Source organism: Manis javanica, chromosome 14 (genome assembly GCF_040802235.1).
Source record: "Manis javanica isolate MJ-LG chromosome 14, MJ_LKY, whole genome shotgun sequence".
In the NCBI taxonomy this organism is placed as follows: Eukaryota; Metazoa; Chordata; class Mammalia; order Pholidota; family Manidae; genus Manis; species Manis javanica.
This window is the reverse complement of record NC_133169.1, coordinates 14,274,295-14,288,900: the sequence shown is the minus strand read 5'-3', so window position 1 is coordinate 14,288,900 and position 14,606 is coordinate 14,274,295. Positions and strand designations below refer to the sequence as shown.

The 14,606-nt window shown below is 37.1% G+C and overlaps 1 protein-coding gene across 5 annotated transcripts in view; it reads right to left on the bottom strand.

The window, feature by feature from the left end:
* Positions 1-14,606, bottom strand: part of RAB3GAP2 (RAB3 GTPase activating non-catalytic protein subunit 2) — a 99,165-nt gene that overhangs the window by 52,660 nt on the left and 31,899 nt on the right. For all 5 annotated transcript variants that reach the window (XM_037014471.2, XM_037014473.2, XM_037014474.2 and 2 more), the window contains 7 exons: positions 10,806-10,929; positions 9,823-9,904; positions 8,210-8,257; positions 8,056-8,131; positions 7,645-7,746; positions 2,773-2,872; positions 432-530 (listed from right to left, as the gene is read on the bottom strand). In XM_037014471.2, the coding sequence (XP_036870366.2) occupies positions 432-530; positions 2,773-2,872; positions 7,645-7,746; positions 8,056-8,131; positions 8,210-8,257; positions 9,823-9,904; positions 10,806-10,929 (631 nt within the window). The remainder of the gene's footprint in view (positions 1-431; positions 531-2,772; positions 2,873-7,644; positions 7,747-8,055; positions 8,132-8,209; positions 8,258-9,822; positions 9,905-10,805; positions 10,930-14,606) is intronic.

The window sequence follows — 14,606 nt, the reverse complement described above, 5'->3', positions numbered from 1 at the left end:
CTTCCTGAAAGCAGAGACCATGTCTTTTAGTCTCTGCATTCCCAATGCCAAACACAGTAGGCCTTTAAATACTGGTCGGAAAGAAAATCTACTTTTATTTGTATTTTGCTTGTCTAAAGGTTACATTTTTAGAGGACTGATCTATATGGTAATTATGTGCACTAAACTTGTCTGCAGAAAAATTAAGTCAAATAGTGAGGGACTTAAAACTGTACAGTACTGCTGCTGAGGGCATAATTATTAAAACTGCTGCCATTTCTTAAAGACATAAACCTATAATCTCTAAGTCTGAACTAACTTCCAAATGTCTCACTAAGGGCTATACATTTTCTTTTCACATCAGAATAAACGTACATTTCTAATAAGTGAGATACTTCAATCCAAAAACTTAAAAGATATATTCTTTAAGAATTTGAACTAGTAATACTTACCAATACTAGCATGATCAATAATAGTGTCAATATCTTGTAGACCCCATTTTTTATAAGCTAATGGTGGTGGTTGTATGTTCTCATTGCCTGATGCTGCAGCTGTTAAAGACAAAAATTAGATAACTTAAAGTTCCGTCTAACAGATAAAAATTAAGTTTTACCAAAATCACTAAAACTGTAATAACTTGATTTATTACTAAAAATGTCAATAAGGCAAGGTAATGTAAACAAGGCATGAAGTGAAATTTATTCACACGAAGACAATGCACATAAAATGCAAACATTAAAAGAGTAAGTTGGTTACCATAAAAGATTTTGGAACATTCAGGTAATTGTAGAAGAGTATTAAAAACTCCAAACTATACTAGAATTTCAGGTGAATTCAAACTGCAATTGAAGCCAAATAAGCAATTTCTATCCCTTGAGAAAGACAGTGGATTAAAATCCTGGGAACAGCAACCAGTGCCTCACTTGGCGAAAGACTAAAATCCCGGATATGCCTTGCAGGAGCTCGCAGACAGCAGCGTCTCGAAGGCAAGTAACCAAAGCCAGCCTGACAGCAACGTATGTCAACAGCAATAACATTACCAGGGAGAACTAATGAATGCGGATCATTCATGATGGTATTTCCACCCAGTGAGAGAGCAATGAAAGGCTACATATCTTGCTATATATAGGTTCATGCACAAGGTCCCATTGACCAGCAAATTCTCATGCTACATATTAGAATACAGCTGGACTCTGGTTGTTTATTCTGGAAAGTGAAGATTAAGTACTTTAATAAAGGAAAAATATATTCCTCAAAGAACTTCAGGTTTGATAATAAGGCCAAGAAAAGAGAATTGGTCTATATGCTGAAATAAAAGTTACAATTTGTTGCCTAAGGAATCATAATTCTTTTAGAGCAACTTACACTAAGAGGGCACAAGAGGCTTGCTTACTTCCCAGGAGACAAAATGGCTTTATGGTCTTATACGTAACAGAATAAGCAGGAATTCAAAAATAGTAAAAAATTAAATGGCTAACAATGCCAATTATTAGGTAATTGTCTATTCTAGTCTATTTTATTGACAGAAGTCTTACCTACAGAAAATTGCCAGTCTCTTTGGGCATATATGTTAATGGTGACTATTTTAAATGTCCCCAAGATAATGACACTTATTGTGGGCTAAATTTAAGTAATTTAAACAATTACGAAAACAGGAATAAAAATTCAAACAAATTCTGACTTAACAGAAAAGCACGTACTATTAAAGAATGACATAACCAAGACTTCAGGATTTTATTAATCACATCAGCCTGATAAAAGGACAGGGAAATTTCTTCTATGGTAGTATAAACTGCTGCATTTTTTTCCCTAAAAAAAATTGTTTATTTTGTATCCTACGATTTAGTTCTGGACTTATGAATGACCTTTATGAATCGGCAAATACATCTTAACTAACCTGTATTTTCAGGGAGCTGACCATTTAAGATTAAGCTTTGTTCACTTTAGGGCCCTCTACCCAGACGTAGAAGAAAAGGAGGAAGTCAGCTCCAGTACTGGTATTTTCACTGATTTTAAGACTTTTCTTCCCCATATTTTAACAGCTCCAAAGCTGGAATATTAAAATCAATGGCGTGTCTTTCACAGGCAGCATTTATGTTTCTTAGTGGTACATAAAATAATAGTGCATCTTACAATCAATATCCTCCTTAAAGAATGTAAACTAGGGGTAGTAAAAGTAAGAATTCTTGATTATTTGTGCACTTTTCACCTCCAAATCTGGCAACAACAATGTAGTTGCCTATATATACACTATGTGTAGGCCTCCAACTTTTCTCCATTCAGAAGTGCTCCATGTTAATAAAAAGCAGCTGATATTGACTCTCTGTTGGGTCCTGCCTACCAAGGGGAAAATTCCCCCTCATACAATGGTAGCTTTACTTCCAGTGATGATGGAAGCCATTTAGAATATCAAGATTTTGGTATCCTGGCCCAACAGCTGCTGATCTACTGAGAACTTTGGTTCCTCAACTAGATGCAGCTAAGTACCTCATCCCAATGCTGATGGTCAGCACAGCTGCACATCTCTCTCACTGTCCAAGCACATGGCCGAATTAGTGCATAAGGCCTGTTGTTCCTGTGCTGTCACACTCTCCACTGCAGACATGTTCCAGTCCTTGCCTTTACCTTACGAAGCCATCTACCCAACAAAGCACTCCCATTTTAACAGTTGCAGCATTTTTCTGTAAATCTAGGTCAGGGGTTAATTTAGACGACATATTTAATTCTCTGAGTAGGTTGAATTACCTAAGACAAACATCATCAGAAGTTAGATATACCTTGCCAAAAAATTACCTTTTGCTACCTGATTTCGACAAGCACGAAGAGACTGAAAAAGGCTAAATCCATCAATAGTCACAATGGCAGCTGGATATAAGATACTCAACTCTTCATTCTATTAAAAAGAAAAAAAGAATTAAGAAAATAATACATTTTCATCATTGCCAAATATGCCTGTTTTTCTATTATAGGTGAGTGTCATGATTAATGAAAAATAAGAAATACTAAGACCAAACAACTGTCAACCACCCAACACACAAAACACTAGCATGGAGCAGAACATAAAAATAAGTGAAAAATTAATTTCAGAATGCCTTTTGGCCAAGGACTTAAGTTCTTCTCAAATACAAGCTTCTGCACATTGTGATGCTTACAAGATAGATAGTGAGATTAGCAAAAAAATGTGTAAGTCTCATAAAGTGAAGTACAGTAATTGTGCAGATACAAACAAGATATAAAAGTAGAAAGGATAAAAAGAAACATCTGAAATCCCAGACATCTTTCAATACATAGCCTCATACATTTTTGTATGAAAGTACAACACATATAGTATTCTATAACATGTTTATAACACAGTATTATGTCAGTGAGATTTTCCCACCTCATTAAGTGAACAAATAATTGTTTTTGTCATGGCTATGCAGTATTGCATTGTATGTACCAAAATTTAGTTAACCAGTTCTTATTGATGGACATTTAATTTGTCCTCCTGCTTCCAACTCCTGTGCTCTACAGTCCAAGCTCCACACAGCTGATGTGATCTTCACGAGACATAGCAGATCAAACCAGTCTCCTTATTAAAACTTGCCAATGACTCCTGCATTTAGAATATAACCTGAACTCTGACCACACCTGCAAGACCTGGAACATACCTCTAATGTCAACCCACCTCTCCCCTTGCTCCCTGAACAGAAAGGTCATCATCACATGCTTCGAATGTGCCTGGACCTTCACCTCCCACATCTTCACTGGACTAATTCTTCTGACGAATCTGGTCTCAGCTCAAAGGTATTCACTCAGAGAGGCTGCTCCTGAGTCTATCGCAAGCAGCATCTCCATTTTCTTGCCTCACTATCTCAACAATGTGATTAACTCCCTCATAACACCCATCAGAGACTGACTGCAAGCGTCTTGGCATCTCTAGTTGCTTACTGTTGGTTTCCCTCCACCATCCCCAAACCGTAAGCTCCACGAAAGTGGGACCCTTGTGTGTCTTGTTCACCAATGAATTCTCAATGGTTAGAACTGGGGTAGACACAGAACAGGCAGCAAAGATTATGAATTAATACATTTTCATTATTATGAACATCACTGTAATAAACATCCTTCTGTACGTCTCTTTTCATATTCCTTTAGTGTAAATCACTTCCAGTGACTCTCCTGGTTCATAGAGTAGTCACAATTTTCATTTTCATTCATATTTAAGTGCCCTCAAGAGAGTACCTATTGATTAATAATTCCACTAACAATACATGTAAGTGCCTATTTCTCCATATTGTTACCAACAGTTTTGTTCATCTTGATCTTGGCCAATCTCAGTGGTGAAAATTATCCAAATGTAGCTGCTTACAATTCTTAGATTATTACTAGGGTTCAAAATTTTATCCTGTTTTTTGATCAGTTCTATTACTTTTTTTATTAAATGGTGATTTTTAATAATGTTTTATTGAAATAGTTTATATACAATATTATTGTCAGATGAACTTAGTGAGTGATCAATTATACACATTATTAAATGCTCACAATAAATGTAGTTACCTTGTCACCAAGGAGATTACAATTTTAGAAGCTATATTCCTTATGCTATAGTTCCATCCCCATGATAAATTATTTCATAATTTGCAGTTTGTACCTCTTTATCCCCTTCATCTATTTCACCCCTTCCCTACCCCCACCATGGTAACCAACCATCCATTCTGTGTTTATGAGTCTATTTGTGCTTTGTTTTTCTGATTCTATGTACAATTGAAACCATATGGTATTCATCTTTCTATGACTGACTTACTACACTTAGCATAATACCCTCTGGGTACAACAATGTTGTCACAAATGGCAAGATTTCTTTCTTTTTTATGGCTGAATAATATTCCATTATATACATGTACCACTTCTTTATCCATTCATCTACTGATGGACATTTTGGTTGCTTGCTTCCATATCTTGGCTATTGTCAATTACAATTCTTTTGTGTTGCCTTGCTCTTTTTCCTACTGAATTGTTAGGCTGTTTCCTTTTTTTTTTTTTTTAAACTGTAGTTTGGTAGTTATAAAATTGGGAAGTATGAGTCTTCTAACTTAGTTCTTCTCTTATCAAGATTGTTATGACTATTCTGGGTCCCATGAAATTCCATATAAATTTTATGATTCAGCTTTTTCATTTCTGTAAAAAGGGATGTTGGAATTTCAAAAGTTATTGTAGTGTATCTGTAGATTGCTTTGGGTACTATTGCCATCCTACCAGTATAGCCTTCTACTCCATGAACACAGGATGTTTTCCCACTTATCTAGGTCTTTAATTTCTTTCAGATGTTTTGTAATAGTATACAAATTTTGTACCTCTTGTTTAAATTTATTCATAAGCATTTTATTCCTTTGATGCTGTCAATGGAATGGTTTTCATAACTTCCTTTTTGGTTGTTTATTACTAGTATATTGATATACTACTGTTAATTGTATGTTGACCTGGTATCTTTGCTGAATTCATTTAATAGCTCAAACACTTCTTTATGGAATGTTTAGGATTTTCTATACACAAGATCATGCTATCTATGAGTAAAGGTCATTTCACATTTTATCCAATTTGGTTGCCTCTTATCTCTCTATCTCACCCTGTTTATAACTCCACCCTTGGATATAACTTCAAGTATAATGTTGAATAGAAGTGGGACAGTGGACATAATTATCTTGTTCCTGATCTTTGGAGGAAAGCTTTCTGTCTTTCACCATTAGTATGGTTTTAACTGCAGGGCTATTTCCATTTTTAAAAGAGGGGAGGGCGGTTAGGGTACAAGGAAGCAGGCATGGGTGCTCACATGACAGCTTCACAAGGCTAAATTTGTATGGCTCACTGAGCATGAGAGCGGGAAGAGCGCCACCTATTGATCTGGAGGAGCCAAGAATCAGCAAGCCAGTTTTCTCTAAAACCAGATAGTCTCCCTGAAGAAGATACTAATACAAAGACCAATAGTCCAAAAGCTGTGGAAATTGTGCTGGGTGACAGAGATTTTTGTGCAGAATCCACAGAAGAAGTTTCTTTGATATTCCAGAAGGAGATCGCTCTTTGGAATCTTCTCCTGTAATGACCTACTGTCACCTCTACTATACTCATTTCCTCTCCCCCAAGAACTGAATTAGAGTAAACCTGCTCCCATGCTCTGCGAATACAAATAGACATTTTTTACTGTAAATTGATGTGTTAGCTCCAGAGATGCTTACATATGATACAGACTAACGATGATGTCCCTCTCCACTTTTAATAAGAATTGTTTCAGCTGATTTTCTTGACTCACATAGCAAACAGCAAGCAAGCATTTTAAATATTAGTTGGCTTTTTCCACAAGCTCTTACAAGAGTATTGAGTTAAAGTGTTTAAAGAAACTTCACCCAGAGAATTCACAGAAAAACAGAAAACAACTCTTGAGAAGTATCTTCAATGACACATTATCTTCTGAGATTTACAATAGCTCCTTCTTTGTTCCCTTCAATACTTCTTTTCTCCGATCTCTGATTAATACTAGCAAGACTTAAGTCTTCAGTGTCTGGTTTTATTTCCTATATCCTTTATTGGAAGAATTCATTTCTTATCTATGACTTCAACCATCATCTTCAATCTAGTTTTTGTGCCTAAATAGAGTAGTTCTGTATCATTACAGACATACTGGTATTTTCATTTTATTTCCTATAGTCAACTCTAACTTAACATGCCCAAAATCAAATCAAATTTATTCACCCCCAAAGCAACTTTCTCTTCCAACTCTGTCAATGGCAGTCCCCAGAATGCACATCGTAGTACAAGGATGTATGTCCTTGTTCTAACTGAGCTTCTCTTTCTCCAAGCATGTACTGAGTTTATTGTCATATAAATTACCAATTAATAAGGTGTTGCTTTATATTATGGATTAACTCATCAATAGGTACTAATCTAGTCTCTCTTACTAGAAAGTGTCCATGTATCATAGCCCCAGTCCATGTATCATACAATTTAAGTCCACAAAGGCACCCACATATACATCTGTTCACTTGAAATCTTTTGGAAGCTGGGTAGTACAAAGGAAGGTATATTTACATAGTTTGACTGTACACTGTGAGCCAAACAAGAGCATATTAAGTGATGTAGGTCTACAGTTATTTTTTGGCCATGAGACAATTAAAATCTCACACAACACCCAGGAAGAAGTGAAAACTACCTTTGGAGACCCTAACATAGTAAACCATATTATTTTCTGTCAAAATCTTCAATGAATATATTTTCTACTTTAAACAAAAACTTAACCTCTTTTTGAGAAATCCCTAAGTACAATGTAGTGGTATTATTAATAAAGGCCAGAACTTTTTTCCTTTATTCTAATTTTGACACCTAAATCCAAATAAAAAAGATTTGAAGTTACATACTACTACATTATTGCTTTCAGTCACTATTAAATCCTAAAAATAAGAAACCTTTTTGGGCTTCTGACCAAAGTGTTTTATTGTAGAACAAAACACACTATTTCATTAAGTAAAAGTAGGACTGGTACTCTTTATTTAGCTGTAAATACATTATATTTCTAGAATATGACAGGGAGAGCTAACTACAAGACAGATTTCTTTCAGTTTCTACCCAGTAAAGAGGGAATAAACTACTTTAAAGTACAGCCACTGTTACTGTGAATATAATCTTTTACACTACCTGCTCAGTCACGCCAGGATGTCGTGGGATTTCATAGGTTCTGCATTTAAGCTGCAACACTGAATCTTCATTCAAAAGTTGTGCAAGCAAGAGCACACCATTCTAGGAGGAAGCACAGAGAAGAGCCCTGCTTGTTTACTTATCAATATACCTGAACAGGTGTAGCCAGGGAGAGAGTATCATTTCTGCAATAGTCTCCAAGGGAATCCAGGTGCCCTCTTTTCAGAAGAATTCAGCCTCTCTTCTCTACATCTTCTATCAGAACTTTCCATCACCATCCTTTTCCCCATCCCGGCTATAAAGTATCAACTGCATTGTCCCAGGCAGCAGGTAATGAGTCACCACTGAGTATAATAGGGATGCATAACTTGGTATTCCAGTCAACCGGTGTTTTCATACTGCTGAACTCACCTCAGTGTAGAAGCGAACATAACCGGAAGTAAAGCCCACCACAATGCAAGTCCAGTCAGGACGTCCAGTAGAACTCCTGTTACAGACAGAATTTATGATCTTAACAGCTCATAAACCAAAGCAAAGATAACAATTAGTTCTTGTTCATCCTTACCTCTTTTGGCTTGCCAGTGGGATACATAGGGCACTGGTTACATATTCCCTAAAAACAAAAACAAAATCGTATGTTCATCTAATGAATTTATCAGTTACTTTTACTTTTACTTCTCTATAATTTAATGTTAGAGGACAATAAGTAACCAATGATCTCTGTGGAGCAGTTTTATTTACTGCATAGGTAAAAATACTGTGCAACATCATAAGTAGGGTTGTAAAGTTCATTCACCTAAAAAGTAATGTCACATTCACTTGACGTTAAAACAAACAGCATTTTTTATTCTATATTGTCATGAAAAGCACAAAAATAAAGAAAACAAAATTTTACTATACTCAGCTGATTATACACAGGACGGAGAAAATATCAAAAGATCATCAAGCAGTTTCCCCTCCTCCACAGCAGCTAAGAACTCGGGCGAAGGATGGGAGGAATTATCAACACAGTACAGGCAAACCACACTTCTTCAGAGAACATCATTCTAGGGGCTTACTACATTTCAACTGGTTAGCTTCTTCTTTTGTATTTTGCAGAAACTGGCCCTGAGAACCTATTTGTAAGCACATGCTAGGCTGGAGGTTCCCTATAAGACTATTTTCTTATGTGTGGACTTGAAAAGTTTGTCAGGAGCTTAGAGGCCAAGCCTCTCTCTCTCTCTCTGTCTCTCTCTCTCTCTCTCACACACACACACACACACACACACACACACACACACACACACACTCCTACTGACTGTCTTTTCTTTAACTCGTTAAACCTAAGGACCATCACCAGCTTACGCAAGAAACTATAATCATGCTTGCCTTATACATCATGCCAGGTAACTTCAAAATTAAACTTTTTGTTTGTGTGTTGTCTTTAAAGTAATTGAACCATTATGTTTGTTTTGCATTTCTGACAGAAATTGTCTTCAAAATGCTTAAACTAAATGACTTAAGGAGGAATACCATTTATTTTGATGAGTAGAAAATATTTCACTAAGTATCTACAATATGCCAGGCATGTACTATGGGCTTCCGTTGCGTTGTCATGTATCTGAATTCAAAGTCTGAAGAATCTTATTCATTACTGATCAGATAGCTTTTGGTCATAAAATATTTAACTGAAAACAGCTTTTGGCTCCAGGCTCCAGGCTAGCAGCTCCATCATGTGACCAAACTAGAGATCTGATTTTAAAACTCTTAGTGGGTTAGTAGGAAGCTTGAATTTACCAACTTCCATTTCTGAGGTTTTAAAAATTATGAGTTTAAAAAATTAATGTAGCTGTCGCCTTTAAGTTCAAGCCCAGTGCTAGCAAAGCAGAGAAGACAATGACTGCCCGTGACTTTTTGGCTGGATAAAATTAGTAATAGAGAACAGAGGATGCAAAATACAGAAAGCATGATAAGGGATTATATCTGAGCTCTTCCTTCAATCTTCTCCAAACAAGTTTTTAAAAAAGTAATTACATGATAGGTAAAATTGAAATTTGCTGACTGAATCATGCTCTACACCTCTAAGTTAGGGTGAACATATATTTAAAAATATGCCAAATGATGAAAGTTCCCATTTACAAGGCAAACAACTTCACATTTACATTTAACATACAGAAACAAAAAATTGACTGCACCTACCCTTCTTCAACATTTAAAGAACCACTCCAGCTGACAGCAAACTGCATTTCTTCCTTGCCTTTATCACTGTATTTCCATTTTGCTGAAAAAAATTAAGTTATCACATGAAGTAACTTTATAGTATATGAAAACAGTAATTTATAAATTTTACTTTCTTTATAGAATGATGAGTATATTTAATTGTTCTGCATGAATTCACTTGGGTCTTTTTACAGGTAAATATAAAATAATGTTTAAAAAACAGTGAGATTTTTATAAAGCTCTATATAGTCACCTAGTCTTTAGTATCTCCTTCCTTCTATTAAATCTATATAACGTTGCCCTAGTTCTTGGAGAAAAAAGTTATTAATCCTTATGCACCACTCCTATTTTTCTTATAAGACTACTTTTATTTTCAGATGGCAGAGAAAATTTTTCTATTAGATTTATGCTATTCGTGGGTAAATCCACTTTATAAAACCACCCACAGTCATTTATTATATGATCTGATTTTGATCAGTGAGGTGTTTTTATATCCTATGTATATTCAAACCTTAATTTTAATCTTCAACAAAAACTGTAAGCTGAAAATTTATTCCCAAAATAGTTAACTACAATACCATGAGTTTTCAAATTATAGTTGAACATTACGTCATTCATATGATTACTAAGGGGTCAGTGGCCTTTTTAGCTCTGGCTGTCCCTTGCAGGAAATGGGCAATGCCCAGTACTGCCTCACAAGAGCCAGAGAGCTAAACTGTCTGTAGCCAAGAATGAAAAACAGAGAGGAAACAAAAGAGTAGAAAATAAAGAGAAAGAAAAAAGAGAAGAAAAAAAACAATTGGAAAGGAAATAAAAAGTGTCATACAACATATAAAATAAACAGTACACTGCCACCATATAATGCATACAATAGAAATAACATTTTCTCCTTCCACCTAGTAAATTTTCTGTTCTATTCAATGCACTTCAATGAAGGACACTGAAAATTACAGAGTACTTACGCACTAGAAAAACAGCTTTTTGCTCCCGAGCTATGACCATAACATCATTGGTAGGAGATAAGGATAAGACACAGTCTTGGAGCCAGGACGATTTTTGTGCTTTGGAAGTATTTCCTTCTTCATCCTGTGGGTAAAAACACAGTTATTGTATATACAAAAATATATAGAATATTTCAACTTGGATTGTCTGCCTTGAAGGGCAAAAGGGAAGAAAAAAGGAAAAAGAAATCTCATTTGTTTAAATGTCTCAGTATTGAAGGACATCAAAGATTACCTACAAACATCTGTTTTGAATACTAATACAAAAAGTGTTAATAAATCAAACATAAAGTATATTTATATAAATATAAAGACATTAAAGGAATGTCACACAGGGATCACTCCCAGAATAAGTCACTATTAGTAAATTTGGCAAATAATCCTTTTCCAGAGAGATAGCTAAGGTATCTGCAGCTACAACAGCAAAGAAAAAATTAGCTAATGCTTCTGGTTGTAGGATCTGTAAAACTATCTGATAAATTTGACATCTTTTTCTTTTTATTTGACCTGAAAGGTATTTTAATTTTTAATTGAAAATTAATTTATTATATGGGTAAATCCCTATACTTAAAAATTCAGTAGATCTTAAAAGGTCTTTGAAAAGTCTCTCTCATACTCTTGTACTCTAGCCACCCAGCTGCTCACTGTAAATACGATTATATTACATCATATTATATTATCATTAGGGTTTGATGTGCCATAAAATTCTAAATCTAAAGCTTGAGTCTTGCTGCTTTGAACTGATAGTAGTTTGTCATGGAAGGCAAGGGTGACGTGCTCTTACCACATTCTCAATAGCTCTCTGACCCACAGTCACACAGGGACATAACTATGCAACCACAAGCTCCTGGTCACATGTTCTCTGTGACTAAGGCATAGTATTCAATATATTAGATTAAAAGCCTCTAATGATAATAACCAAAACATATTCTTAAAATTATAAATGGAGATAAAAATGTGTTGTTTTGCCATAACTAGTTGTTTCTTTATAAGCCTAGTTAGCTATTTCATCCCAAGCAGTGTTTTACTAGAATGGTATGAAGTAAAATTGAAAACCACAGCGAAGGGATGGGAGGCTGGGGGAAGAAATCTTACATAAATCAAATTTCTTTCAACAAATCCTCAGAAAGAAAAATAAGCCATTGGTACATCAGGATAGTACCTGGTGCATTAACAAGAAACACACTATATATACAAAAGCAAACAAACAACAAAAGGATGGAAAAGTACTTCTCCTTAATTGTTTTATATGTCTGCTATTTGCCTAAGCAATTTGATGTATAGAAATCAGACCATAGTAACTTGAAATCTCTTATGATAAGGAACTTGTTTGGCTATTCTGAACAGAGGACAGCAGACCTGCTGAGAAGTGTCGGACACAGACGTGCCTTTGGATTTGGTGATCCTCAGAGAAATGAGGCAGCAGCGAACTGCTGATCTGGATGTTCACCGCAACATACCCCAGACACTTACAATGTGCTGACACTGTGTTAGGCACTTTACACATAAATCTAATTCTTACATGAACTTTATAAAGAAGATTGTATTAATACCCCTCTTTTGAGATGGAGAGACAAAGACTTATGATAACTTCTGTCAGGTAACACAGATGGAGCAGGAATTTGAACCCAGGCATTAGGGTTCACCTGCATTTGTAAACCTCTGCTGCTTCCCACTGCACCACCACGGAGGCTGACCCCTGTAAGCAAAGTCTCCCACAGCACCTTTAAATCTTAACTGCTCTTGTGATTTGGGGTAACCTAGTATAATGCCTGCTGCTGTGTGTTCAGAATTAAGGGGGTGATGAGAAGCTCTAATTCACTTCTAGACTGAAAGACTAGTGACCTTCAATTTAAAAGGTAAAAAAAAAAGTGATACGGAATGTGTGAGATCTAACCTAATACAATCCAGCCACATGGTTGATGGCAGCAACCTTTTTAAAAAAATGTTTATTTATTAAGGCATCACTGATATACAATCTTATAAAAGTTTCACATGAGCAACATTGTGGTTATTACATTCACCCATATTACCAAGCCCCCCCTTCATACCCCATTGTAGTCACTGTCCACCAGCATAGTAAGATGCTATATAGTCACTACTTGTCTTCTCTGTGCTATACTGGCAATAATCTTAATAATCTTTTAAGCAAAGGGTTACTATGTATTTCATAGTCTTGTTCAGCTAGTCTCTTTTGAAAGGCAGCCATGATACAGCTCCTCCCCTGTAAACATAACTAAACACTGAATAATTGATTGACATATACAGAGTACTTATCAAATTAAAAAGGTCGTGAATACTGTAACAATTAGTAAGAAACATGGGATCAAGCTTTACAGTCACAGTACTAAAACCTTACTGGGTGGTTTAATCATTACCTCAGGTTTTCCTAACCTCTGCACTACTGACATTTTGGGCTGCACAACTCGTTATTGTGAGGGCTGTTCCGCGCCCTGCAGAACACCTAGCAGCATCCCCGGCCTCTGCCCACCAAATCCCACGGCACTCTCCCAGGTGGGGCAACCACAAACGTCTCTAGACGTGGCCAAGTATGCCTGCAGAGCAAAATGCTCCCAGTTGAGGATCCCCAGTTTAGCTGAATAACAAACATACTGTAAAAAAATCTGTAGTCAACAAATTAACTCAGAATAAGACAGGGGATCAAAAACCCCTGAACTGCTCTCCATATGTAGCTCCAGGAGGAGGCATCCGCCCGGGGAAAGGTCCCTGTGAATTAAAGGCAAGGGCCAGAGGCTGGGAATGAGGGGGTTTATTCTCCCAGCTCAGTCTCTCCTCATCTGCACAGGAGGCTCTCTCAGCTCCCTCCCCACGCACAGCTCAGAACCCGGGCTTCCCAGCTGTCTCTCTGGGGCAGCTCAGAACTCCCTCTCGCACCACTGTCTTCCCCACCTGCCCCTCGCAGTGGGAGGTACTCAGTGGGCAGGTCCCTGGCGACTGCCCAACACCTGACCCGTTAAGTACCAGGAATGGAGGAGAGGGGAGAATAGGTGTTTCCTCTCCACCCTTACCCTGGGCTGGCAGTCCTGTGACTGATCAGCTGCTCTGCCCCCAGGCTCAAAAAATGGACAATGGGTGCTATTCAGGCCAGGTGGGAATCCTGGTCAGAAATACTATTTTCCCAACAGTGTGGGATCAACTACATCCCCCTCACACGTGTCATATTCTCTCTCCACCAGCTGATGGGATTATAGTCTCATGAAGAAATGGAAGGAATGGAGATCATCTGATTCAAACTCCTCACTGTCCAGAAAAAGAAACCAAGGCCAGGAGAGGAAAAGTGGATTGTCACTCATCACATAATGCCACAGACAATACGCATAAAGTGATGTACATTCACATAGTCCTTGGACACCCTTCCTAGCAACTCTGGTTCCTTACCTCGAAAATCAAGGAACTGGGCAAATAATCCAATGAGAGGGAAGAATGAGGAAGCAGCCTGCAGCAAGAGTCCCTGAGGATAACTAGATCCTCGATGGTCTCGTGTCTTTTTCTCTCACTGCTTTAACCCAGCCTGCACAACACTGCCACAGTGACGCACCAGCAGGGCTGCACACCTCTACGTGCCGGCACTGTGTTAGGACAGAAAGACAGGAAAAAAGAGTCCCTGTCCTTCATGCTCTTCCATGCTCCGGGGAAGACGGTGGAGAAGCACATAGTAGTCAGTCAGAGGGGCACCTAGAAGGGCCACCGACCAGACGAGGGTGGGGAGGGTGGGGTGTCAAAAAAAATCCTGATAAGGAA